Genomic DNA, 25,932 nt, shown 5'->3' with positions numbered 1-25,932 from the left:
CCTTAGGCTTAGGTTGAATTCGTAAAGTTCCCGTGGCCCCCCATGGTCCCGGCATGGTCAGTGATTCCCGCCGCTGGGCCACAGCTAAGCAGCCCGCCAGCAAGCGGTCTGAGATGAGAGGCGGGCCACAGGGCAGGCAGGCGGCGTCCATTGTCCCTGCTTGCACTTGGGGTGATAACGTAAGCAATGTGGAAGGCGACTGGCACGGGTACCTGGCCAGATCTTTCCAGATCGGGCGCCCATTATTAGGGTGTTACTTCTCTGTACCTTATTCCCGCGCAACTGGGTGCGGATGTTGGCTCAAGTTTGGATTCCAGGCTCAGGAAACGGGCATTGAGCAAGCTATGAGCACGCACGCGCCGCACCCAATTCTCTGGGTGGGCATTCACCTAGGTAAGGTAAGGTAAGGTAAGGCAAGGTAACCAGATTGCCAGGACGTCGCACTTTCAATTCCTGTCCTGGTTGGCGCACTGGACACCACCTCCCATCACACCTCCAGCTGCCGTCTCGCATCATCTGCGTCCAGTGGTTGCCATCTGGGTGTCTGATTGGTCTGAATTCGCCGCGAGATAGCGCGTGTCTTTGCCTTGCTTGCCCTCCATCCATAACGTAGTTGCGCTGCGCTGGCCTTGCCAATCCTGCCTGTTTCCTTCCCTCCAAGATTGTGTCTTGACCTGAAGTGAATTGCCGTGATTCTGACCTCCATCCCACTTGTGAGTGCCTTCCATGTAAGGTTGTCTGTCGTACAGATGTACACCACACGGTGAATGTGAGGTAAAGTACCTAAGGTGAAGGCTTTCATCCATCTCACTGGGCTACGCTAAGGTACCTACCTACCTTGAGGTACCAGCGGGAGTACTAGGTCAGGCTCGGCATCCACCTTTTCCTCCCCTCCCCTTTGCACCATCCACTTGGGCAGTCCAGTACCTAAGGTGTGCCACTCCCCGTCCATACAAGATTCAGTGTAAGCTAAGAGCACTGAGGTGCCTGCCACGGTACGAGACTCCACGCCAAAGGTACCTACCACACCTAAGGTACCCGCCCGTACTCTTAGTACACACTTGGGCAGTGAGCACTGAGTGGGCAATGTCCTGGACCTCCCATCCACGTCCAAAATCCACACTACTCGCGAGGTCCCGTCCACCGTCTCTCCAAAAGACCCGCGACCTCGGTCCTTTCCAATACCACACCTCCTACCTTGACCCTTGTTCCACCCCGTATCGTCGACCTGCGGCACGTCGTCCCGTCCTCAACCCCGTCTGGATCCGGCGCAAGTTGCAACTGCCTACCTACCGCTTGCTTACCTTACCTTACCTTACCTCACCTTACTGTGTAGGTACGCAGCAGGTGCTCCCTCTACTGGGGAAGACGCTCTTACACTTCTTCGCACCGACCCGAACCTCACCTCAACTCGCGTCGTCGATTGACGCATCTGCACCTTTGAGCGCCGCGTCGCTACGAGTGAGCTTGGCTTGGCTTCGCTTCCTTTCGCTTCGCATCGCATCCCAACCCATCAAATCACCCCCCCCAGCAGCACGCCACGTCGGGAAATGCGCTGCGGCTTCTCTGACCTCCCGCTCCAGCTGCTGCAAGGGTTGATGTTCGGACGCTGCAACTGCATACACCACTGCCACGACTACGACCACGGTCACGACCCCGACTGCCACCACCACCACTACCGCACCAACTCTCCGAGCAGCACAACAGCAATCTTGCTCGACACCTAGCCCACGTCGCGGTCGCCATCGTCGCATCATACCAACGACGCATCCATCGCCCAGAGCTTCATTGACACCATCTGCTCGCGTGTATTTCGATTCCTCGCAAAAAATCCACCCCTACACCGACTGCCTCATCAACCCAGGTAGCCCAGATAAGGGCGGTATCGCACACTCACGTCACGCTATCACGACATATCCTCATCGGCGCCCAAACCAGGCCAACAACACCACCTTGCCTAATTGTCGGCGCCCATTGCCGCCGGCTCGAATCAACACATTCGTGGGCTGCGGAGAGAGCTTTGTGCTCTACTCCGGCGCCCATTCCACCCCCTGCGTCACCCCGTCGATCTCGCATCGCCTGCCAACCATCGCGGGTCTTTGTTGTTTAACCTCAATCCCGACACTCGCTATCCAACCACAAGTCATCCACCCCCATCGCACCGCGCCACCCCGCCCTCGTGTCTTGCGCTCCCGACCGCGCATTTTGCGATCCTTGTATCTACATACCCCCACGGCATGCAAACACCACTAAACCATGGAAGCAGCGGCGAAAAAGGTCCAACTGCTGGCCCAGCGCATCCTGCCTGATCGACCGCATTCTCTTTCCATGAACCCCGACCAGCGCTTTCGAGTTCCTCCCGATCACAGCAAGACCTTTGAGGAGTTCAAGTATCCCGCCCTGCAGTACATGACGCTGTTATCCGACGCGGATCGCGGAATGCTGCTCACCCGCGCGTACCATGATATGCGCGAAGAACCTGCGATCCCACCAGCCGTCAAAGACTCGAACGCGAAGATGGAAAGGAAGAACGTGACTAAGCTGTCACTGAGTGATTACAAGAACAAACAGAAGAAGGTGTCGGATTCTCCTCCCGATTCCGGATCGACGCCCAGAACCGACGTTTCGCGAAAGGAAAGGAACGTGGTAGAAAGTCGGATTGATCGTGAGCCTAAGAGGCCGGATGTATCAAGGGACGTCAAGGCGCATAAGGCGCGCGATGGCGCCCACGATGAAAGGTAAAACCTTGGACCTATCTCTCCCGCTGTGCTCCGCATTTAGAGGCTGACTGACCCATTCTAGAACGAGCAAACCCGATGCAAAATCCCGGGCAGCACAAGAAAGCAATGATACCCCAGACAAGAGGAAGAGAATCGCGGATGTGGACGGCGAATTGCGACCTCAGAAACGAGTCAAACCCGAAGCGAGCACGCCGCTCGACGAGCGATCGCGGACACCTCGAGACGATACGCCGAGAAGGAAAGAGACACACTCATCACAAGACAGGACGCCGCAGAAGGACGGGAAATTGGGCACAAGCTCATCTTCATTGCCCAACGGGCGGTCTGCTCTAAAGACAGCCTTTGGCTCAGGCGCGAACAAGTCCCCCATCTCCCGTGCGCGAGGGGACTCTATCAATGGCAACAAACCCAGCCCCTCTTCGAGCGGTCGGGCAAGAGCTGATACGGCGTCTTCGAGGTCAGCAGTTCCGCCGTTACTATCTCCATTACACCTACCGAACGAATCCGATTCTCGATCGAAAGATAAGAGACGAGACGATCCTCCCGAGCACAACCGGCCGCAGAAATCCTCACGAGCAGAACCACCCCCGCCTATCAAGAGACCGAAATCTCCCTTGAAGCTTCCGACACTCCTCTCGCCGACACTTCCCCCATTGCTCGAGGAGGAACTGGCCCGGATGAAGAACACACCGACGAAAGGCTCCGACCCAAGCCAAAAATTACAACCCCCCGATTCACCCACAAACGGCAAGAGACCACATGTGGTAGTGAAGGAGGAAGAAGACGACCGAAAAGAGATCAGGGAGAAGGAGAGGCTGAAGGAGAAACCTCGCAGGTTTATGGTGACGCTGAAGTACAGCAAAAAGTACACCAAGTCGGTGCAGAGGTTACTTGCCCTGGGACCCCCAAGGAAAGACATCAAGAAGGAGCGGTCAGTGAGTATAGAGCCTCCGCCGCCGCAGGCACGGAAGCGACCGATTACCAGCACCGAGAATGTTGGCGATTCGATAGCGGTGAAGCGACCTCGGACGTCGGAAATCACGAGCTCCTCCAAGCTGAACGCGCCCTCGACACCATCGAAAGGGGGGGCCACGTCGATGTCGAGGGTGGCGTCAAGCAACTCGGTCAACACTCCTGGAGACGGCCACAGCCTGACTCCCGCGCCGCCATCATCGGACCGAGACCGGCCGCAGACCAGAGATGACAGCAGAGAGGCGGCGAATCCTAACAGGATCCAGGCGCTCCGTGATCGCTGGAGCCGGTTTAGCAGACTCGGCACCAAGCTAAAGCATGAGCGCGACGTATTGCTAGAGCGAAAGCACGGCGACCGCGGCGCTCCCGTCTCGGACTCTGACATCAAACTCAGCATGATGCTCGGACTGGAAACGGCGATGGCGTTCATGGTCAGCTTCAGAGCGCTGTTTGAGTCACGGCGGATCGAAAACAAGGCACAGGATCCTAAGCAGTGGAGTAGCATTCTGCCGCTTCTGAATGTTATGCGCAACGATGTACGAAAGAGCAAGCCGTTGGAGGCACTGTTTTGGCAGATGCAAGGCGTGATCTATGAGGAGCTCATCAAGTGCTACTGGTCGCTCGATCCGGCGACACACGCATTACACATTATTGGTGCAGAAAGAGGTCGATCAAATGTATGGAAGTCGGCATTCGACTCGGCGGAGCGCGTCGAAGCCTCGGCGATGCGTACGAACATGGGCCCGTGGACGAGTGTGGAGGAAGCTGTATCGTCGGCTCTCAAGATTATGCGGCGCTGGGCGCAGGAGGAGGGTGTCTCGTGGCGCGCCGAGGTCACGGTATCAGCCGCCAACGGAACGTTGTCATAGGATGTCGACGAGTGCGAGGCATCGACTCTGGTCGATTCTTCCTTTACCACGGCGGGGAGCTCACCGCCTCCGCGTGACGAGAGCGTCGCGAACGATTCGGTACACCCACAGACAGAAGGATACGGGCATTAGGGCCCTCCTAATGACATGTATTATGAGCCAACTCACTATCGTCCTTAACGGGGGTCGGGGGCTGGTTGTGGCGAGAATGGCGTTTTGGTTGAGAAGTATGGGCGGTAGCCCATCATGTATGAAAAACACACACACACACACACACACACACACACACACACACACACACACACAGTCACCCTGAGTCTCTTCAAGCGAGCACGCACAATTTCCTTTACTTTGTCTGATATCAACCACCCGACCAACTCACTCTACGGCTTTTTCTTTTCTCTCTTTCTCAATTCAGCTTGGCGTTCAAGGGGGACAAATCAGGACTCTGTGTGTCTACGGACTCTAAATGCGTGTGTACATATAAAAAAGGATATCCCTCGGCCGGCCCCCCTTGCGCATCTCGGGCTTGAGCTTTGTGGAACGGTGGGAAGGGCAAAGTTTCTGTCGTACACGGCCTCTAAACTCAATGGGATGTTGTACCTGGTGGGAGTTGAGGATTCTGATTTTGAACGAAGGTCAATGCAAAAGAGGAATCAATACCAATTCAAGCAAAAGCTCTCCGATGCTGTGACATGATAAGGAGATGAAGTAAGGTAACTAGGTTGGGGAACACTCTTTGAGATTATCGATCGACCCTGGTCAAGGCGACGACGCGCAAGGAGAGGGGAAGGATAAGATATCAGACGCGGACGTGGAGCGACCCCGCACTGGCAACCCCTCACAGCTCAAAGATTGTCACGTCTCATACAAAACTAGGTAGCTAGCATAGCTAAACCTCATCAATGATCTGACACGAACAATCGCTGCGTCAACTGCGCCTGTTCACGACATGATCTGATTCAAGAATCATCAAAGATTCGAGTTACACGCTGGTCACTCTGCATTGGCGTGGACTGTGATGGGTAGGCATAATCTATTTCATAGACGTCATACGGACATGTATTCTGGGAGCGTTTGTTTGTAGGAAAGAAACAACCATGATCCTCCCTGGCCTTTGCGGCCCTCCCTCCTGAAAGACTTGCCCATCTTCATTTTACTGCTTTTGTTTGGTCGTTGGTTTATCATCTCATTAATGGACACTTTCGGTCATGTTTCCCCTCCGCGACAGCCTCATGTGTACCGCACATTTATTTGGAGGCGTCAACCTTGGCAACGTGGGCCAAGAGGTCGAGGACACGGCGGGAGTATCCCCACTCGTTGTCGTACCAGGAGACGAGCTTGACGAAGTTGTCGTTGAGGGAGATACCGGCCTTGGCATCGAAGATGGAAGAGTTGGGGTTGCCGATCATGTCGGTGGAGACGACGTCGTCCTCAGTGTAGGCCAAGACACCTAAAGATAGTTAGCTCATGTTCAAAAGACACTCATAGGTCATGTTGGTAGCTTACCCTTGAGGGGACCCTCAGCAGCCTCCTTGATGGCGGCCTTGATCTCGTCGTAGCTGGCACCCTTCTCGATGCGGACAGTCAAGTCAACAACGGAGACGTTGGCGGTGGGCACACGCATGGACATGCCAGTGAGCTTGCCGTTGAGCTCAGGGATGACCTTGCCGACAGCCTTGGCGGCACCAGTGCTGCTGGGAATGATGTTCTGAGCAGCGGTGCGGCCACCACGCCAGTCCTTGGCGGAGGGACCGTCAACGGTCTTCTGGGTGGCAGTGTAGGAGTGGACGGTGGTCATGAGACCCTCAATGATGGTGAACTTGTCGTTGATGACCTTGGCGAGGGGGGCCAAGCAATTGGTGGTGCAAGAAGCGTTGGAGATAACGTCGGCGCTGCCGTCGTAGGACTTCTCGTTGACACCCATCACGTACATGGGGGCATCGGCAGAGGGAGCAGAGATGACGACCTTCTTGGCACCGCCCTGAAGATGGGCCTTCGCCTTGTCGATGGTGGTGAAGACACCAGTGGACTCGACGACGTAGTCGGCGCCGGTGTCCTTCCAGGGGATGGCAGTGGGGTCACGCTCGGTGTAGAACTTGACCTTCTTGCCGTTGATGACAAGGTCGTTGCCATCCTGCTGGATGTCGCCGTTGAAGATTCCGTGGGTGGAGTCGTACTTGAGCATGTAGGCCTGTGATGATTGTCTGTCAGCAAATTTTGTCTTGGGTGTTTCTACATGATCTCGTCACGTCGTGCCATTGCAACGAGCCAAATCGAAACCTTGGGAAAAAAGAGTCGAGAGTGCTAGCAGCTCTGGCTCTTTCCCGTGGTTACCGATTAGGGTGGTGTTATCGTGGCAGACGTGATATCATCATGGAGGGGTAAAGTGGGGTGATACTCACAGCGTACTTGGTCTCAATGAAAGGGTCGTTGACGGCAACAATCTCGACCTCGGGGTGCTCGACGGCGTTGCGGAAGACGATACGTCCGATACGACCGAAGCCGTTGATGCCGACCTTGATGGGAGCCATGTTGTCTGATGTGATTGTGTATTTAGGATGTGTCTGGCGGTTGGGAGAGTCAGTTGAGTTTTCTCAGGTGTTGGTGAAGGACGGGCGTTTCCGAAGTGTGTAAGGTAGGCGGGGTATTTATCGTGGTAGCGGGGTGGGGTGATGAAGAGGTGAGGTATGTAGAGCTTGAGGGAGCTATCGAGAGCTAGTTCTTACCTTGAATATGGATCACGTCGGGTTGTTCGACGAGGTCAGAGATGGGTTGATGTGTAGGAGAGAATTTTCAATGGCAGAAGAAGGAGGGAGGGAGGGACGAAAGAGATGGGAGGTGGTGGAAGGGCGTGCGACATATAGTAAATTCGGTTGAGGGAAGATGGTGGGGTGGTCCTTCTCCTGCTGGTCGATCCAACGCAAGGCCGGCGGCCATGGCAAGAGCAGGCAGGAAGCAGGCAGGAAGTGGGAGTGGTAGGTCCAAGGCGGACTTGACGCAAGTTAGGGAGGTACCAGGTACGGCCACTCCGCAGGGGGGGGCAATGGGGGGTCCAGACGCCCCGAGAACGGTGAGGTGACTTGGCGATTGAGGGTGGTGAATGGTGGTGATTGCCCGGTCGACGCCAGGTGGTGAGGTGAAATGGTGAGTGACACACACTTTTTCTGCTCAGGTAGGAGGTAGGAGATACCTTGTGCTTGACCAGGCCAAGAGCTCCCCCCGTAACGCGTGTCTCGTACCTCTCGTACCTCTCTCCATGTCTCTCCAATAATTATCCTTTCTCCTCGTTCTGAGTCTTGACTCCTGAGTAGGTACTGAGTCTCTCTCGTTGCCTCTCACCCACTCAGTCAAAGCAGGTGCGTCTTTTTACGGACATGGCGGGGCATCCAGCGGGAAGGCGCTGCTACCGCTTGTGGCGTTAGTATGATACCCTCCGGGTACTTTGATGGTTTTCTGGACCAATTGATATCATGGGATTGGAAGACACAATCAAGGTGGGATGCGTTGTTGTTTTACCAATCCAATCTACCTAACATTGTCTAAGGTAGGTAGTTGCTGATGCTGATGCCGGTGCTGCTTGGGACAAGTCCGTCTCGCGGCTTGCCATCCCAAGACCCAAGACCTCAAGCTCGGATGGGATGCAGGCTGCATTGTCTGACGGGTCTGCCGTGGCGTTCGATGTCCCTTCCCTTCCTTCTCACTACTTTTTTTGACACCTCAACTTTGTCTGTGCTCCAACCTCCATCATCTTGGCCGTATCTTGGACATCTCATGATGAACTACTCATCAATAACTTGTTTCTCTCAATTCCAGCAACACTCTCACCTCATCCATATCCATTTTTTCAGCGGGTCTTGGCTGGTGGTGTCACTTTCCAGCAGACAAGACCGGACCGATCAACGACTCAAGTAGAGCAGGCATTATCAAGGGTCAGGAATTGTCAGGTATGGAGGGGCATGGAGGGGCAGCTTTTTCCCTTGGTTTCCAGCGAGAAGAAAAAAAAGTCAGCTACGGCACCTTATCCCTGGCCCCTGCCCCTCGTTACATCACTCTCGCAGCTACCCCCCCCCCCCCCCCCCGGTCCAGCAGCAGCATCAGGTCCGATACCCCCGTCGACTCACCTTTTGCGGCTTGCCTTTACACGCTTTGCTCGCTCTCACACCTCTCTCACACTGCCACTGCCACCTCCATGCAACAACCACCGTGGCACCGTGGTCCACGCCAAACTTCTGGCGCCTTTTTTCATGTCATCTTCTCACCGGTCCGGTTTATTTTGGTGGATTTTTTGTTATTATCAACATCCTCAAATGGATTCAAGACACGACATGCCACAAGGTTCAAACAGCTCATTCGCACACCCTCACCATTCATCCCGCGCCAAAGCTCCCACGGCCCCCCCTCCTCCGCCTCCCCTCCACCCTACCCTGAAGTAAGGTAGGTAGGTACCTTACCGTATGGTCCGCTCGCTCGCTCGCTCCCACCGCACTCTCTTACTCAAAGGTCTAGCTCAGCTTACCTCGAGATATCGAACAAAAAAAAAAAAAAAAAGACCCCAGGTCTATAAATCACTCAATGCTCCATCGCTAAACCCGCCAAGCTCGACTGAGCCCAGCTAATGAAACACGTTGCCTGGTGCATGAGGCACTTCCAGCCTCGACTCGACCGATTTTAGCTTAGAGAGATATGATGATCGAGAAGGCCCGTTTACGACTCCGTTCTCGGTCACCCCCAGATGGACCGCACCATATTTGGCTCCGTCGTCCGTGTTGGAGTCTAACAAAACAGATTGCGTGCAAAGAAAAGGCATCCATCCATGCTCGTCCAAACCCTTCGAATTCAATTGGAGAACTTGTACAGATACCTCCTCGCCTACGAATGCCATCCACCGCGTTCCACCCATGACTGATGCGAAATGTGCACGCCACCCAATTCTGCCACTCACAGTCTTGGCCGGCCGCTTCCAATGCAAAGTCGGTCCATCAAAACAGGGCTGGTGCGTTCCGGTGCTGGGTGGGGCCCGAGATCTGCCTCTCGACTCACCCAACCCAATGAGCTACCAAGCGAGCCCGGCTGGCCCGACACGCCGGAGCATCACGGCTTCGTCGGCCCCAAACGCTCCTGGCTTCGCCTATAACAACTCACAACTTCCGATGACATCGGGAATGACGATATCCCCTACCGAGGATACCCGCAAACGTCAATGCCGCGGCCTATGTGTTTACTGCTGGCTACGGAGGTCTGCACGGCCGTATCGTATCGTCAGACGCCCGACAGGGCCCAGGTTGGCAGTTGGATCATTTTGTATGGTCCGAACATCGATCGACCTAGCATGATATGACTCTACCGTCACTCAACCACTACTACCTAGCACCGTACGACACGAACCCCCTGGATGAGCTTCTGGCCGTACTACGGTCAAAACCAACATGGACGAGCTATCTCTCGGCCAAATTATTCAGCACATCTCATTTCCGTCTGATAAGGGGTTCCTAAAATCTGACGACCAGATATTGTCAGATCATGGGACTGCTGTGCCTGAGGTCTCGCCTCCACCTTACAGATTGACAGGATGACAGCCGTGTCATCAGCCTTGTGGCTAGGACGATGTCGTTGACGCTCGTCCCATCCACAAGCCCACATCATCACGACTACGTACTGGTCGTTCCCGTTCCCTCCCTTCCCAAGTCCACCTTTGACTGGGTACACGAGACTTACATGGACCACGGCAGCAAGTGGTGGCTTTCCTACAGGCCCCGTTTGCCGCCAGCCGCCCCGGAATGATGCGTCCCTTCGTCGAGGTTCGACCCGAAGCTACCCCAGATTTCCGCTCCGGTTCCTCCCGATTGCTTGCCCCGATGCCGTACATTAAGCTACACTTTGCCGAGCCGGGGTACAGCACCTCGTGCCTGGGGATCTGGAACCTCGTCTCATCTAGCAGCGACTTTAGCCTCTCCAGAGATTATTCAAGCAGTCCAGGGGTTCGTATCTACGCCTAGTGGGGTACTACTTGGCAGCCCGTTTGTACGAGGCGGGCGCGTTTAAGTCGGGCAGTCGGAAATATTTGGCGTAGCTCAGTCAAGATGATTCGCCATAGACGCCTGGCCTTGCATAATCTGTGGATTCTCCTGTGGCGCCTAACGTACCCGAGCCTACTGTCTATGAAAATGTTCCGGATGATGGCATTCGTGAGATATCGTGAACTTGAAGCTCGAGTTGCCGGCAGAGTATTCATCCTTGTCTGGCGGGCAAGACCCGGGATGTGGCTTACGTGCTTGTCCCGTACGGTCACTGGATATCGGCTCAAACTATGGGACTGGTTGTCTTGTCTATAAGATGACTTGAACGACCAGGCGGCATTCTTCGGTTACGTCTCCTCGAGAAATCCATCCTCGGTGAGCTTTCCTTTGTCTCGGTGGCCGGTGACTTACACCGAGATATCAACCCCACCGGCAATTGTGCAGGGTTTGCTGACCTCAACGTGCACTTAGCATAAAGATGGCCCAAGCTCGGCACAGTGGGCTGGTGCTTGATTAATGCCGCGCATTTGACTTATGCCGTTTGTGCAGAACTCCCTTGATTTCCCATCATGATTGTCGTCTGGGTTTATGCAGAGAAAGTCCCCCCCCCTCCACGCGCCCCCACGAATCCTTGGACGGTCGTGGACGGCCTTCATTCCTCAGATGGCTCAACTATGAGTGCATCGACAGGACCAGAGGCGACGATCTCGCTCGTTTTCTTCTCTCCGAATCATTTTTTACTTGAATACTTGCCATGGCATGTTTTCGGGTGCTTTAAAAAACATGTTTGCGAGTGCAAGCATGCTTGTCGTCAAATACCACGGACGCAACCTTGATGGGCCCATTTCTGGTGTTAGTGATCGACGCGCCGACTTCATCGTAGAACCGCCGTAGTCGAGTGTGCCTCAGCTCAGCAGGCTCCCCGGCGACCTGAACTCATTTTCTTGAAGCTTTGAGTACAAGAGTTTGTCTCATCAGAGAAGAATGCAAACATCCCATCCGTCCGCCGCTCCGGTTTTCTTACTTCTGGTATCGGCCTACAACGGAACTTGACTGCAAGAAAGTGAAGTATATAAGTACTGAAAACGAGTATGTCGCTCAGCCTGTCGTCGGCAACCTACCCACCCGTATTGCATTGTGTCTTTTAGATTGAAATCACTATATTGAGTTAAGCGCGTGCTTGGGGTACATTACGCGTATTATATAATTAAATTACGTACCGTATTGTGTGATTTCCCTTGAAAGCTGATCCCGTTGAGGTTGATCTTTTGCGCCTGTAAAGCTGGAAAAAAAACCACCACATAAGTACTGAAAACTCTCCTGTAGCTGCAAACATCAACCTACCGTGAGTCAGCCAGGGATTCAGTCAAACCCATCTGTACTTCAGGGGGACCAGACAAATTACAACAGTAGTTCATCACGAAGATCGATCTTCTTCGTGGACATGCCAACGTTCAGCCCCCCCTCATGTTACGCAGCCACTCATTTTGAGCTTTCTGTGAGCCTCTCATCAAGCCTACTTTTTCAGGGGCACGGTGTATACTGCCCAGGCTTCCTTACCCAACAAGTTGGATGACAAGATATAATGATGGTCAACGCACAACTAGCCGCTTTTGGCTGGGCCAATGCTGGTATCCTCTGATGGAGTAGGAAGTAGTCCGTCTGGATCCGCATGGAGTGATTTCTAATTTATCTGACGCCACCATGCTGTCGTCGCGATCTGATAGTGCGTTGGTGCCGTCGAAAAGGATACCAATTTGTCGTAGCACTTCTTATTATCTCTGTTATTCTGACCATTTTTATACTATGCTCTCTAGAGCTTATTATATGAGTATATCACAAGTTAAAATGGTCATAGTAGCAGTAGCAGTAATAGAGGAATAAGAGAAATAGAAATAAGATCAAGAGGTAAGGCATTAAGCGGCAAAATATTGTCTCACCCACTTGATGATTACTGACGAGTCGACGAACAGGGGACAGCCAGTTATAAGGCTCCCTACAGCGAAGCTTCATTTGACTTTCTTTTTCTCGTCTTCTGGTTCAGATTCCTGTTACTGAGGCGGATCACTAGGCGAACCATACATTCTTGTGGGAGAACTTCATCCTGGCTTTCCATGGCGGTCGAGCTGATGAAGTGGACTCTTTCCAGACTCCCATGCTATGACGCTCACCGACCCCAAACTATCTAGAATGATACTATCCACGATGCCCTTTTCGTTCATGACCGTTTCAGAGCTTCCTTGATTCACTTAGCGTCATCATCTCACCGAGGGTAGTCAAGAAGAAGAGAGCGTTGGCGTATCTTGGCCTTCGTGTCAGCTGGGCATCAAGTGGGCTATATGAGCAAGGCATCATCTAAGTCGAGGTTGGATTGGGTTGAAAACGGACCCATTGGGTTGAATTAAATGGAAGCAAGCTGTTTATCATTGCTAACTTTGTACTGAGAATGGAGCCAGGTTGCACCGCTCTGTCATGCGCTCTATCACACTCAATCTCAAACCAGAGCGTGCCCGAGTCGCTGCCTCTATCCTTCTCTCTAGTTCGTCTTGCGGCAATATCATCAATTGTACGTCGGCTCAACGCCGTTGATGTCTGCAAAGGGATCCCAATCAGCAGCATGGGGAACAAACTCCATGATTCTAGCAACCTTGGTCGCCAACTCCTCGCCGTACACCTGCTTGATGAACTCCAGAGTCAAATCCAAACCAGAGGTAACCTAACCCGGACATCAGTTAGTCTTCTCTTGCTCCCATTCCAGATTAATTCTCATCAGGATCAGACAGAAGCTTCAAAAGCACTTACACCAGAAGAAGTCCAGACATTCCCATCAACAACATACCTCGCCGGCGAAACCCACTTAGCCCGCGGCGCCTGCGCAGTAATCAACTCCCACGCAGCTTTATTGGTAGTAACCCTCTTCCCATCCAACGCCCCCGCCCTAGCAGCAAGACTAGCCCCCGTACAAATCGTAACGAGATACTTGACCCTAGGCGCATACTTCTTCACATACTCCACAATCGGCTCCAACCCGGGTGCCCTCACGCCCGGTCCGCCAGGCACGATCAGTACATCGAGATCCAGCTCGTCGTCAAAGGTGTTTGTCGGCTGGATCGTCGGCCACCAGGACGAGTTGTAGGCGTTCATGCCGGGGGACTGCGGTGCGGTTGTGACGGGGTCGAGGGTGGCGGCGATGAGGTGGAGGGACATGTGGCGGTTGAAGGATGCTAGTTGGAGGGCGTCGAGGGAGCCGAAGAGGTCTAGCATGTCCATTGCGCGGAAGAGGATAGCGCCGAAGGTTACGGGGAGGGTTGTTGTGTTTGTGGTTATGGTGTCGCGGGTGGTGAGGGTGCTGTGAAGGGTGCTCTGGAAGGGGGTTCCTATGACGAGGGCGACGGCTGAGGCCGCGATGGCGAGGAGGGAGAGGCGCATTGTGAGAGCCGTGGTTTGAGTTGCGCGGCTTAGCTCTGCTGTTGATGTTGGAGGAAGGAGATGAGTGAAGGATGAAGTCGAGACTTGAGAGTTCTCTATGAAGAAACACAAAGGGAGAGAAATGTGAAAGATTGAAAGAGTGAATGGAAAGTACGAGAATGTTACCCAGCAACAAGCAAAACTCGTTGATTGATAGAACAAGAACCAGTATTCCGGAGGAGGGGCTGTATATACATATATATCCCACCATGATCCATGGTCTTGATCACGAATATCCCGAGGGTGACACGAAACGCAGCCAAATGACCCAAGCCACCAACGCCCAACTACCATATTGCCGAACCACGAGATGGCCTAGGGTTGGCTGGGAAGCATTCCGATCCCGAAGGAACGGCGCGGGCGGGGCGTGATCCACGCAAGGGGAATCTGGCAATATAGACAGACGCAACGTTCATCTTGAACTGGACTGGGAACGATATACACGGTTTCCTCAGTAGTCTGTACGAAAGAAGAAGATGGCTTTGTGCGGTTTGACAAGTTGTTGGCTCAAGTGGGAAATTGACTGTATTGGAAGGAAGGCTGAGCATATTAGAGCAAGTTTTGAATCATCTCTGGTTGGTTCTATTGCCCCTTGTTTGCTTTTTCTCTTTCTTTAATATCAAAGTCTGATCCTGGTTGGACGCCATTGGTAGTTGTTGATTGTCTGGCTCCTTGGACAAAGAAGCCAAGCCTTGAGGGTAACCCCGTAAGCAGGGTAAATGGTTGGCCCAACTGCAAAAAAGGGTAATGTCGTTGAAAGGGGGTATCATTTGCGGCGGAGGAGCCTCCGAGTTTACTCTATGGTGTTATCTGCCAAGCTTTTCCTGTTTAATATCGGTTGGCAACGCTCATTGGTTCTTTGTTGATGGATCTGTTGCGGTGAGAAATTCCATACCGCAAAGAATCGGGATATGGTTACTTTCAGAAGTCCTTCGGCAGAAGTGACCATCGGAGTCTCGCCGCAAGTCGTCGGCCCGGCCTCGTTCTGCGGATAGTGGGATCCTGGTCAAACAAAAAAGGGTACGGGTGGAATACGACCCTAAAGGACGAGAGTTTGACACCTCTGTAGCCGTGCGAGGAAACAATGTCGTCGAATTGTCAAGGGATAAGGAAAAGCCAAGTCGAAGGATCGGACTGGAGTAAATGACAGGTGGGGCGACGAAACCCCGGGGCCACCGGGGTCGGTTGCCGGATTGCCCCGCTCCAGGCAGGTATCCCCGAAACTCAACTCCGGGCCGAAGACGGATGGTCTTCGGTATGCTTTTGGTTGGTCCCGGATCTTTACGAAATCACCGAGCAATTACAGTCTAATGAACCGGCTCGGCCATTTCCCATATTGGCTTTTCCCTAAGAGCAAGAAATAATTGAACGTCGCGGCCGACATTTGTCCCATTCTCTTCATAGCCGGCGTCACCGGGTAATAGCACTAAAGCGTCTCGATTACGCTTCCTACTGTCCGATAGAGGTATCCCATGCTTCATCCGCCTTGGTAATTTCACATCGATGGAGAGTATCAGCCAGTACTGAGAAGCAGAAAGTATACCACGATATCTCTCCGCGTTTCTTGTTCTACTACACCAGACCCCAATCGGGCTCTACCTGGCCTCAGTATTGTAACAGGAAGGGTACAGATATGAAAGTGTACCCATATTCTAACCCATCTCCAGTGTCTCTATTCAAATCACTCGTTTTTGTTTTGCCGTGTTAGAACCGCCTATCCGACGCTAATTTGCGTGTACTGCCCAGTAAAACACAAACTCTCTTCTAATTGCGCAATACCATTCCCAAAACACCGCCCAGCACGCCACGTACACGGGCCTGGTTCTCGTGAATACAAGTAAAAACAACAGCCGTGCTGGCGGCGAAGACGAGCGCCTCCCTCCACTGCTTGTCCATGCCGTACCGCCGAGGCAGCAGCGTCGCCATGGCCCGCGGGGTGACGAAAAGCGCCATGTCCTTGCGACGACTGGCGGACTCGACGAGAACGCTCCAGCCGCAAAGGCAGCATCCCGTGCGGACACAGATTCCCGCGTCCATCTTTTGCCTCGCGGCCAGGTCCTTGCCGATTATGTGAGGCCCGATTCTGGTACGAGCGAGACATACGCCATAGTAGAACAAAGTGATATACGCGCCTAAGAACGCCGCCGACCTCGATGATGACAGCAAAGTCCGCACAAGAGTCTTCTTGTTGATAGGTCCCCGCAGGAGAAGCGCCACGCTCAGGGGCAAGTACATGGCCATGGACCACTTCCACGACCGATAGAAGCGGCTGATGGCGTGAAGTTCACACGAGGGGCCGCAGCCCATGTGCACCATCTCGCACGGGATGGGGATGGACTTTGACGGGTCACCCCATTCGGTCGGCCATCCGTATTTCTCACACATGCCTTGCAGCAATTCTCCTTGTCCGCTTTTACCGTACGACATCTCATTGGCACGGAGCTTCTGGAGGGCCTCAATCAGCCGCATGTCGACGTTTGCCGCCGAGCTGATCCACTTGTTGTAGCCGCTGGGAAGCCTTTCGGGATGGTAGAACCATGCCCACATGATGAAAGCACACGAAGTGACGAACAAGCAAGGGTCGGTGAACCTTCCGACAATCCACTCAGCCTGTACGAAGTTAGTGACGTTGATAATGTGTGATGAGAAGATGAGTGCTTGGTGCATACCTTGGTCCAACTACCTTCAGCTACACGGCGCGCTCGCCTTCGCGCCCAAACTTCTCCAACAAGAACATCCAAAGCTCTGGTTAATGTGAATAACGTCAAGTCGAGAGTTCGTCCTCCATATCGAGTCTCCTTGAGCTGAGCTGCGGGAGGGCTATCGGATTTCTCAGGGGCAGTGCCTGTAAAGGCCGAGCTCTTCTTGGACTGCAAAAGCTGCAAACTGAACCAAGCAGCGATGAATGTGGCGCTCCATCTTGCAAGTCTAGATGTGTATTAGTATTAGATGGCTGTGAACAATGTGAGGATGGAGGATCGAATCCCGCTCACCTAGTTCGTATCACCTCTGTGAGACCTTTGGCATTGCGTTCAAATAGACGTCGAAGTGGCTCCTATAAGAACGTGTTAGGTCTACTGAGCAAGTTGTTGTACTTGCTGTAACTGGAACTCCAGGTCGCCTTGATGAACCTGCAAACGTTGCTTATACGGAACCAATGCAGGGAACAATAGCTTATGTACAGCTAGGAGAGAAGCCAGTGCAACTCTGAGATTTCCATCACCATGTGTACTGGGCACCCAGATGACAGTACTTGAACCCAAGTGAAGCAAGTGCAGCTCAAGTCCTAGGCATTACGAGTGTTGTATACGTCCTACTGAAAGAAACGTACATACCTCTAAAAGTGTACTGCCGCCAACAAGCAAGGCACAGAAGGTTGGAAACCGTTGCGGGTCTAGACCGGCGAGGACAATCCGCCTCAGTTGCGCCACAAACCCGATGCACCCGTTCTCCTTTGCGATTTGACGGCGTTTTTTGGTAAGGTATTGCATCAGCAACGTAAGGACTCTCGGAGCAACAGCGGAAGCATAGCCCAGGAGGTAGGCCCGAAGGAGGGGCCGTAGGATTGGCGGAATTCCATGTAGCTCGACCAGGCCATTCCGGCGAATTTGCAGCTGACTCCGAGGTAGCATTGCGGAGAGCGTAGGTGTGACGGCAGCCACGAGGCTTCGGCGTCAGTGCCGGTAGTTGAACTGGAAACGGTTCCTGAGCAGAAAATCAGCGATCCGCATAAGAGCCGGAAGCGATGTGTCTGTGCACATTCGGATATGCTATGATGTAACCGTACAATTGCGTGAGGTTTGAATGGGTAGGCTGCTCGTCAAACTGAGTTCAACAGAGGGGATTTGGGAAAGGAAGGATGTGGCCGGAGGAGACATGGGTTGTTGCTCTAGGAGGGCGTAACGACAGCTGAACCGTGATAAGGCATGAGATAGGTTAGGTAATAGGGGAGTGAAGCGGCAAGCGGACTGGCTATCCGCACCGCCTAGAGAGTATGAATCATGTCGAGAACTGAAAGGCCAACCAGATGATGACAGGTGTTTGGTTATGAGGAATAAGGTTCGGGATTGACCGGTCCATCTTCACTAGAAGCTGGCCATATACCTCGGATGCCAATTAAACATGCTGCAGGAAAACAGTCTAGGCATGTAGGTAGACCTCTGAAGAACAACAGGAAAACGCGTAATGAAGATCGCGAACTAGTGGGCGCGTCTTACCAGGGGGTATTGATTAACCTGCTCTTCTGAAGGCTCGTGATGGCGGTCCCTCCAGAGTCTACAGCCAACCCGCAGCGCCTAGGGCAGGGCTGGAGCTGTGCTCAATGGCGAAAGTATCGCGTACCTTGCGTGTTAAGAGACGAAGGGGACGGGAATGAAATAAGAAATTGTGGGGTAATGGTGCGACCCACGACGTGATGGAGGGCCTGGGGTAGGATGAGCGACGTAGGTTGTGCAGTAGGTGCAGATGGAGGCCAGGGGCAAGTCAATGGTGAGGCCGAAGGAAATGTGACAATTGGGTTCCTCGACACGGTCGAAGAGTACGGAGAAAGGTACGGAGTACGCATAGGAGGTCGGATCTGGCAAACGTGACCGAAGCGCAGATTACCGCCACAGCTGGCAAGATTGGCGAATGTGATTGGTTGCAGAAATAACTGTTTCGATCAACTGGTCTGTCACGCTGAGTTGAGGACTGAGAGGTTCACGCTGGCGGCCAGGGAGAAACGAGAGTGAACATGTTCAGCCAAGCCAGATGGGGCTTAGGCGCGGCAACCCATGCGAGTGCGACGGTGCTGAAGAAGAAGAGACTTCTATCAAAGTCTGGAGTCTGTCTGGAGGAAAACCTGAAGGGAACGGCGTTTTGCGTTGGCTCGGCAGTGGTAAACGGCGTTGGACAGGGAATACCTTGCCAGCCTTGCTCGAGAGTCGAGACTCCAGTCCTTGCGAGTTGCGGGACGCTTCGGGCGTGGAGGATTCGATCAGTGCGATCGACCGGCCGTCAAGAATTCTCGGCGCTTGCTCCTAGTTCTCGAACGATGAAGAATAGACACAGGAGGTTGATGGTTGACTGGTTGGCTGGTGGGAAACCACAGACAGACAGGCTGGGACAGCCAGCCGTTTCGTATCAACCGAGGCTGTGTTTGTTTCCTTTGTCTCGCCGTGTCAAGAAACGTTCAGGGTCTGTGAGGTGCCTTAGTAGGATCTGTCGGCGCTAGTAGGGACTTGTGGACAGCCGTCAAAATTCCAAAGGATTTGATGTATCCGTATGGCTAGAACAGTGCTGCAACTGTCGATGTGACAGGGTTAATTGAGATACCGAGAAGACACAAAACGGGATGAAGACGTGTTACAGATGCAGTTCCAGGCGACAGGTGGAAGCAACGAGTTTGGCCGAACGATGAGGCCAGACTTGAGAGTCAACGGGAATAAGACAGGGTATATCGAAGCAGAGCAGAGCAGAGCAAAGCAGAAGCAGAGGAACTCTCGGAGCATGTCGAATGGGTGCGCTGCGAACGTGGAACCTCAAAGCTACCCCAAAGTGAGATGAGGTGAGGTGTGAGAAAGTGCTGGGAAAAGCTTAGGAAGGTTGATGATGCGGAGCACGGGTGCACGGATACAGGTACAATGTACATTTAGAGGCCAAGCCTAGAACGGAATAGTGAATGGTAATTCCTGGGGCAGGGAGAATATGAAGATGACTGACAGCGCTGGACAGCGGGAGGGGGAAAAGAGATTGGGGATGGGGGAGAATTGAGAGGAGAAGGTGCAGAGAGGGGGGGGGGGGGGGGAGAGCTCCGAGTTGGCATGTGACGACCCGATAGGAACATAAGCCCGTTAGTATCAAAAACTGGCAACGGCCCACTCAGCTTAAGCAGTCAGGTACCAAGCTAACGAGAAGGTTGAGAAGGGCTTAGCGAACCAATCAAAACTTGGTTAATCCTCGTGGTCCACCTGCTGACCGCCATTCGTGTGACCCGAACCCGCCAAAAAAGAAGGTGCCTCAGCCTTCAGGGTAGACTCGTAGAGTGCTTAGGTAAGGCATAGGCGTAAACGCACCGTTTCAACGATATGGCTCGGCTTGTCTCATGTCCGCATGGCTCCGATCCCAAGATCCGGCGCTTTCTCCAATCAGCCTTCCGTCCTTGCTCAGATGTTGGGGCAGGGCAGGTATGGCAGGATAGGACCATTCTTATCCGTAAGAAACTGGGCAAAGGTAGCAATGGGAAAACTAGGCCGGCTCGAGACCTTGCCTTGCCCTGCCCTGTCCTGTCTTTTTGCTGGCTGGCCGGCCGGCCTAACTTGTCGACTGTCCGTTGACTGCTGCCACTAAGGTAAGTGCGGAGGCTTGCAGCGCACGATGCAGGTGACCGTGCCGGCAACCCACCCACACACCCCCCACCCCTCCCTCTCCCTGCAACTTGCGACTTTGCCCTTCCTGATCCCTCTTCCTAAGTTCCTCCACCTCAGTCCTCACTATTCGTACTCAGAGAGTCAGACTCTCTGTCTCTTCTAGCTCTCAACCACCCTGGTCAACAACAGGGGTCGCACTTTGGCTGTTTGGTGCCCCAGACCATTCATTCTTTTCGAGTCCTTGCTTGATTTCCTGCTCGTCACTCACTTTCCCCTGCTGAAAAAAATCACGGGGTCCTTGAGCCCTCGTTCTCGGTACACCGTACAGTACAGAGAGTACCGTGTCCGTCACCCTCACGTCCGCGTCCTACGCCCACGACCACATCCGCTTCCTCTTCCACCCGTCTTACTTGCCTTAGCTTACGTCTGGCCACCTCCTTGAGCTGATTGGGGGTGCGTTTCACCTCACCTGTTACTATTCCTCGCTATCCGTTTGGGCGTTTCTCTCAGATATGCAAGTACACGGGTGAGCCAACCTCAACATCAAGCCAAAGCACCAGCTTCGTCCACCTTGGTCAAGAGTCTATCTGCCTATACAAGCACTCCAATGCTTCGAATGGGCCTCGCGCTCGCATCCCATCTTGGACAAACACACGTACCCTCGCCGTCTCTTGGCTCGACACCATCCGTCTAGAGTCTACCCAGACTCTGCTTCTGCCGTTCGACAAGTCTCAAGGGTCTCTTCCTTCTTCTTAGCCCTGCATGGGCCGCATTAACGTCCGCCATACGGGGTAGACCTTGGATGCTCTTCAACTAGGAGCTCTCCATCTCACCATCGAGAACGTAGCACTGCTTGAGGTGGTGCTCCAGTACACCACTCCGCCGCCATCCCGCACGCTGCCCCCAGCTCCGCTTGCCCTCCCCGACTTCAACTTCACCTCACCTTGCCTTGCCTTACCTTACACGGCACCCGTCCCGCCTTTTGCCTCACGCTCGCCTTCGCCATCCATCCATCCTTCCCCCCTCCTCACTCACACCCCCGGCTCTTCGGGCGAGAAACGACGACGAAGAGAACCTCCTTCTAGCACTAAGGATCCAGAAGCCCGGTGCGGTGCCTAAGCGCAGCCACCACCCCACCTCCGCCTCGACGTAACCTGCCAGCGTATACTTCGGTCTCTTCCTGCTCTGCCACGGCGCGCACCTAAAGACGGCAAATACACCCACCAACCTCTCCAGACTCCTATCAAACGACACCATAGCGGTCACTGCTGCCACAACAACAATTCCGCCACCCCGCCAAATCACAAGGCAATCGAGCGACTGGCCGATAACTCATTCGAGACCACTCTACCGCACGCCCTCTCCCAGCCAGACGAGCCTCCGAGTACAGACGCGCTGCCTTGCGCTCCTGATAGACACGTTCCGCCCCTTCGTCCATGATTCATAGGATATCGATTTGCCCATAGGAATGCGCATGCCCTCCTTCGAGTTGACTACATTCACTCTTTCCCACGCTTCGAAACCTCAACGACAAACGTCTCTCGCTCTCCGAACCAGAACCAGAACCAGCGCATTCGACGGTTACCGTCCATTTGCCACAAGACGCACCCATGCTCGCCATACAACGTCCCAGGATGGGTTCGACGCAGCCGTCAGACCCCAATTTGCCCTTCGGCTGTGAGTAACCGTCTCGTCCATTTCCCACCAAAGTCAAATACTCACAACCTTTCCTCAGATGCCGTTGATCCTTCGCAAGACTTCTTCCTCGACCCTCCCGAACCTGCGCCTGGCGCACCTCTCCTCTCCGACAATGAAACCAAATTACTCAGTTCCTTCTTCGAGGACATGACTGCCGACCACTATAATCTGCCTTCGTTCGGCGAAGGCCTCAACTTCAGCGATGCTTGGTTGGAACTACCTCCCCAGTTCATGGGGACGGCGACTTCCTTTGGCCAGTCACCAGCACCACCACCTCTTGCTTCCCCTGGGCATAGTATGCCCCATGACGACTTTGCGGACATGATGTCCATGGGCTCGAGCCTGATGCCACCTCCCCCACCGCCACAACAGCAACAACAGCCGCAGCCGCCACCGCAGCATCATCATCAGCAATCCCACCCGACCTTCGATCAGCATGCCTCAGCCGACGTTCTCCAGGCCGCCAGCACACTACTACATAACGGTTCCTCGTCAAGAACAAACACAAACGGATCTGGGCCGATGTTCAGCAGCACCAGGGATGTACCGCACTCCCTCGGACCGCCCGTCGGCCACCTTAGGCACCAACCTATGGAGGATTTCAAGCGTGCTGAACGAGGCAGCGTGGCTCAGGCCAGCCTCGTTGATGATCATGAGAGTACATTCGCGGACATGTTTTTTGGACCGGCTCCTGGCGAGAGAGTGTCCTCTCAACGGGCTAACCAGGTTCCCAATATCGATGTGCAGTGGGGCTCGGATGCTCGCTTCAACCGCTCCAACACCTTTGTTCCAGACCCTAAAGAAACCTACGATGCTCTGTCTAGAGGCCAGCTGAGATATATGGAATGCCTGGAGCCAAGCCAAAGCACAGATAACACTCGCCCACCAAGCCCGAACGGCGAGCATGCAATAGGGAAGGGACACAGCCGAAAGTCTTCCGAAGTATTGAAAAAGGAAGAGGATGCCGATGCACCGCCAAGAAAAAGGAGAAAGAGCCGGAGCACGAAGGAGGAAGTTGACGAGGAGGATGAAGAAAATGGCACTGTAACGAAGGCGGCAAGAAAACGCAAGACGAAGGCCGAACCGAGCTCAGCCACTCCGCCAGCAGAAAACGGCACAGCCAGCCGGAGGCGCAAATCTGGGACTGGGGCCAAGCCAGCACGAGAGAACCTGACTGATGCACAAAAACGAGAAAACCATATCAAGAGCGAGCAAAAGCGCCGAACCTTGATTAAGGAGGGCTTCGACGATCTCTGCGAGCTTGTGCCAGGACTCAAGGGAGGCGGCTTCAGTAAGAGCACGATGTTGACCATGGCGGCTGAGTGGCTCGAAGAGATAATGAAGGGTAACGACGAGCTCAGGGCCCAGTAAAGCGCCCTCGTGGGACGGTGATACCACGGCTCAACACCAACAACACCACTATCAGTGAGCGCGCCTTACCATTGGAATGCTACACTGCTCCTCCGGCCGAAATCCGGAAAACGGAACCGAAGGATGTCAGGGCTCGTCTCCCCGAGCACGAGGTAGCTTGCTATATTATGATGTAGGAGAGCGGATACCTGCAGCAGGTGGAAATCGATGTCATGAGGCAGATTCCCAAAGGAAGCAAGGCAGGTAGGTTATGCTGGGCACGATTATGAACGTGATTTACGGGAGTATCCCGGCCCTGATGCGGGCCGCGCACGGGAGGCGACGATGATTTACTTGCGGAACCAGATTTACCCAGATTTATTATATTTGATCAGGGAAGGCTCTTGTAGTTGATACCCTTCACACTGTTGTTTCCCCCAAATTCTGTTTGTTAAATCAAAATATATTCCACATATAATAAACTTCGTCTTACATGCAAATCTGTCGATTGCCAGTTCAAAGATTCTCCCCTTCATCCCCCTCCTATTTCTGTTGGGCTGATCTGCCATCTCAACTTTTTGCTCCCTGGCGACTGACACACCACAAGAATCTGCAAGGGTTGGAAAGCGCTCAGTCCAGGCATTGGGTGCTCCTCGGAGTTGGCAGCCGTGGTTTTTTTTTTTTTTTTGACATGTGAAAGCTCAGCTCGCGTGGTGCGGATGCACCCCGCAGGTTCCTCCTTTTTTTATCGACGTCGATCATCGTATGCGTGTTCGCGCATCTGGCACCTTTAGCCAGACAGCGCTTGGCGAGGACACATTGTTTCACTCTGCTCCGTGCCTGCATCACTTTTGCGATATTGTCTCGGAGATTGAAGGCCACATGCTTGGTACTAATGGACCTCCAATGTTCACCTGTCCAGTTTACGGGTCTATGGGTATGTTCGCCCTTGTCCCACCTCACCGACCCAGTGAACTTGATTTGGTTCTGTGGATGTCTCGGATGGTGGGGTAGGCTGGCCGGCTGGCTGGCAGGTCGCGCCTCCCAAAAAAAAAAAAAACCGCCCGCTTGTCCGGGCGCGCGAATCTGATCGGAAAGAATCGCGGGGTGACGGGTGATCAGGAGGATCAGGAAAAGGAGGGAAGGGAGATCTGAGCGGCCGGCGGTGACGGGGTCGGGAGAACGTTGTTTCTAATGGACAGAGATAAGAGGCTCCAAGTTCGAGGTTCGGGGGACCGAGCGATGGTGTTGGGGGGTTGAATGGGTGAATTCGAGTAAACAGAATTCCATTTTGGCCAGGGCTGGATTGAATTGGTCTGTTGGATAAATGGAGTGGCTCTTCCTCTCCACGGTCTCCTTACTGTAGTGTGGCGTGTATCGAGGGCTGGCGGGCTGGCTGGGCTTGTACTACCTAACTAGCAACGAACCGCAAGCTCCATGGCGTTTTTTTGGCCGAGCTACTGCCTAGTGCCCGTCGGTGAAGGGTTCGGGGGGTTTGTTTGTGTCTGTTCTCACTCGATAAGACTATTTGACTAGCTACTTTAGCTTGGGAAAAAACGTGCGGGATGAAGCGTGGGAAGTCGTGAGCACGGAGGCTTAATCGGCGAAGTCGGGGATATCTAGGGAGGAGACGGAGGCGGAGGCGGGGGGGGAACGGAGGTGGAGCAGCCGATGGAAGAAAAAGGCGGGAGCACTACCAACGATACGGAGGTAGACGACAGAGAGCATTCGGGTACGCGTTCCCCCGCTGACGAGAAAGCTTGGGGAATAAACATGGGCTTTCTGTCGCGCCATACTATGTTTCCGTATCTCCTTTGTCTAGAAGTGCAGTTTTCTTGGTTGCTGGGTTGTCCAGAAAAGGTAACCCGTGGTTTGAGGCGCTTCGCTGGTTGGTTAAAGCCGATTTGGGGGCTGGGCTTTTGCTTAGCGAAGTGTGGCTTTGACGGGTTGAGGTTCGTTTATCGACGCCGCGTTTGTTTTTGTGAACATTTGAGATTTTGTTAGGGAATATGCTAGCTTGTTTCATTTTTTATCGGTCGAGAATCGGACTTGTTCATTAATCGATTTTTACGGCATGAAACATGGTTGTTGTTGCTATGCACTGGCTAAGGTAAGCGTGATGCGAGGTGCGAGATATTGCCAATTGTTCGAAACTCTAACACCAATGTTCGCTATCAGCGATCAACATCGCAAGATCAAGCCCCCAAAATATGGAAAATATAGAATGACTCTTTTTAAGATGTCTGCATTGTGTTTACTGTTTACCTTAGATGGCGCGTTGTCAAAGGGAAAAAATGCGGTGTGTCCATTTTGAAAAGTTGAGCCGCATCTCCCCTCCACCACAGAGTCTATGGACAACTTGACATGATGAGACCTTCACATACGACCATACCCATTGGAAAACTCGGGATCCCGTCCGCTCTCCCATAGATAAGCCAATGAGGGCCGGATTAGTAGTTGGGTCGGT

The 25,932-nt window shown here is 53.5% G+C and overlaps 9 protein-coding genes across 9 annotated transcripts; 6 read left to right on the top strand and 3 right to left on the bottom strand.

The window, feature by feature from the left end:
* The first annotated feature begins 2,166 nt into the window (after nt 1-2,166).
* BDP81DRAFT_183721 (uncharacterized protein) lies at nt 2,167-4,705 on the top strand. The gene is made up of 2 exons (XM_060582315.1): nt 2,167-2,738; nt 2,803-4,705. The coding sequence occupies exons 1-2, from the start codon at nt 2,257-2,259 to the stop codon at nt 4,580-4,582; spliced, it is 2,262 nt and encodes a 753-aa protein (XP_060448400.1). The 5' UTR covers nt 2,167-2,256; the 3' UTR covers nt 4,583-4,705.
* BDP81DRAFT_183711 (uncharacterized protein) lies at nt 4,706-5,537 on the top strand. The gene has a single exon (XM_060582314.1). The coding sequence runs from the start codon at nt 4,829-4,831 to the stop codon at nt 5,279-5,281; it is 453 nt and encodes a 150-aa protein (XP_060448399.1). The 5' UTR covers nt 4,706-4,828; the 3' UTR covers nt 5,282-5,537.
* Nucleotides 5,538-7,437, bottom strand: BDP81DRAFT_183774 (glyceraldehyde-3-phosphate dehydrogenase). Its single transcript, XM_060582316.1, has 4 exons — nt 7,312-7,437; nt 6,988-7,149; nt 6,092-6,776; nt 5,538-6,035 (listed from the first exon to the last, which is right to left on the bottom strand). The coding sequence occupies exons 2-4, from the start codon at nt 7,114-7,116 to the stop codon at nt 5,833-5,835; spliced, it is 1,017 nt and encodes a 338-aa protein (XP_060448398.1). The 5' UTR covers nt 7,117-7,149; nt 7,312-7,437; the 3' UTR covers nt 5,538-5,832.
* Nucleotides 7,438-8,662: 1,225 nt separating this feature from the next.
* Nucleotides 8,663-9,165, top strand: BDP81DRAFT_421846 (uncharacterized protein; the record flags this gene model as incomplete). The annotated part of the gene is made up of 1 exon (XM_060589941.1): nt 8,663-9,165. A coding segment is annotated over exon 1 (244 nt), but the record flags the coding sequence as incomplete, so codon positions are not given.
* A 1,393-nt stretch (nt 9,166-10,558) lies between these two features.
* Nucleotides 10,559-11,044, top strand: BDP81DRAFT_183700 (uncharacterized protein). Its single transcript, XM_060582313.1, has one exon. The coding sequence runs from the start codon at nt 10,666-10,668 to the stop codon at nt 10,915-10,917; it is 252 nt and encodes an 83-aa protein (XP_060448396.1). The 5' UTR covers nt 10,559-10,665; the 3' UTR covers nt 10,918-11,044.
* Nucleotides 11,045-13,162: 2,118 nt separating this feature from the next.
* Nucleotides 13,163-14,031, bottom strand: BDP81DRAFT_391849 (DJ-1/PfpI family protein; the record flags this gene model as incomplete). Its single annotated transcript, XM_060587603.1, has 2 exons — nt 13,163-13,318; nt 13,405-14,031. 2 exons carry the CDS (start codon nt 14,029-14,031, stop codon nt 13,163-13,165), a joined length of 783 nt encoding a protein of 260 aa, XP_060448395.1.
* Nucleotides 14,032-15,834: 1,803 nt separating this feature from the next.
* On the bottom strand, nt 15,835-17,702 carry BDP81DRAFT_313584 (uncharacterized protein; the record flags this gene model as incomplete). Its single annotated transcript, XM_060583904.1, has 4 exons — nt 15,835-16,680; nt 16,740-16,998; nt 17,064-17,125; nt 17,406-17,702. 4 exons carry the CDS (start codon nt 17,700-17,702, stop codon nt 15,835-15,837), a joined length of 1,464 nt encoding a protein of 487 aa, XP_060448394.1.
* An 806-nt stretch (nt 17,703-18,508) lies between these two features.
* BDP81DRAFT_183658 (uncharacterized protein) lies at nt 18,509-19,382 on the top strand. The gene has a single exon (XM_060582312.1). The coding sequence runs from the start codon at nt 18,803-18,805 to the stop codon at nt 19,280-19,282; it is 480 nt and encodes a 159-aa protein (XP_060448393.1). The 5' UTR covers nt 18,509-18,802; the 3' UTR covers nt 19,283-19,382.
* Nucleotides 19,383-22,051: 2,669 nt separating this feature from the next.
* On the top strand, nt 22,052-23,486 carry BDP81DRAFT_447406 (BHLH family transcription factor; the record flags this gene model as incomplete). The annotated part of the gene is made up of 2 exons (XM_060592177.1): nt 22,052-22,094; nt 22,153-23,486. The coding sequence occupies 2 exons, from the start codon at nt 22,052-22,054 to the stop codon at nt 23,484-23,486; spliced, it is 1,377 nt and encodes a 458-aa protein (XP_060448392.1).
* Nucleotides 23,487-25,932: the final 2,446 nt, after the last annotated feature.

Source organism: Colletotrichum phormii, assembly GCF_030913505.1.
Source record: "Colletotrichum phormii strain CBS 102054 chromosome Unknown BDP81scaffold_5, whole genome shotgun sequence".
NCBI lineage: Eukaryota > Fungi > Ascomycota > Sordariomycetes > Glomerellales > Glomerellaceae > Colletotrichum > Colletotrichum phormii.
This window is presented reverse-complemented; position numbering and strand designations above follow the sequence as displayed.

Excerpts from the sequence above, each read along its gene's own strand:
- BDP81DRAFT_183721 (XM_060582315.1), top strand. The coding sequence starts at position 2,257 with ATGGAAGCAGCGGCGAAAAAGGTCCAACTGCTGGCCCAGCGCATCCTG. Across the intron at positions 2,739-2,802 it reads GATGGCGCCCACGATGAAAG|AACGAGCAAACCCGATGCAA; the intron begins GTAAAACCTTGG and ends GACCCATTCTAG.
- BDP81DRAFT_183711 (XM_060582314.1), top strand. The coding sequence starts at position 4,829 with ATGTATGAAAAACACACACACACACACACACACACACACACACACACA.
- BDP81DRAFT_183774 (XM_060582316.1), bottom strand. The coding sequence starts at position 7,116 with ATGGCTCCCATCAAGGTCGGCATCAACGGCTTCGGTCGTATCGGACGT. Across the intron at positions 6,777-6,987 it reads TCATTGAGACCAAGTACGCT|GCCTACATGCTCAAGTACGA; the intron begins GTGAGTATCACC and ends CAATCATCACAG. Across the intron at positions 6,036-6,091 it reads TGCTGAGGGTCCCCTCAAGG|GTGTCTTGGCCTACACTGAG; the intron begins GTAAGCTACCAA and ends AACTATCTTTAG.
- BDP81DRAFT_183700 (XM_060582313.1), top strand. The coding sequence starts at position 10,666 with ATGATTCGCCATAGACGCCTGGCCTTGCATAATCTGTGGATTCTCCTG.
- BDP81DRAFT_183658 (XM_060582312.1), top strand. The coding sequence starts at position 18,803 with ATGTTCAGCCAAGCCAGATGGGGCTTAGGCGCGGCAACCCATGCGAGT.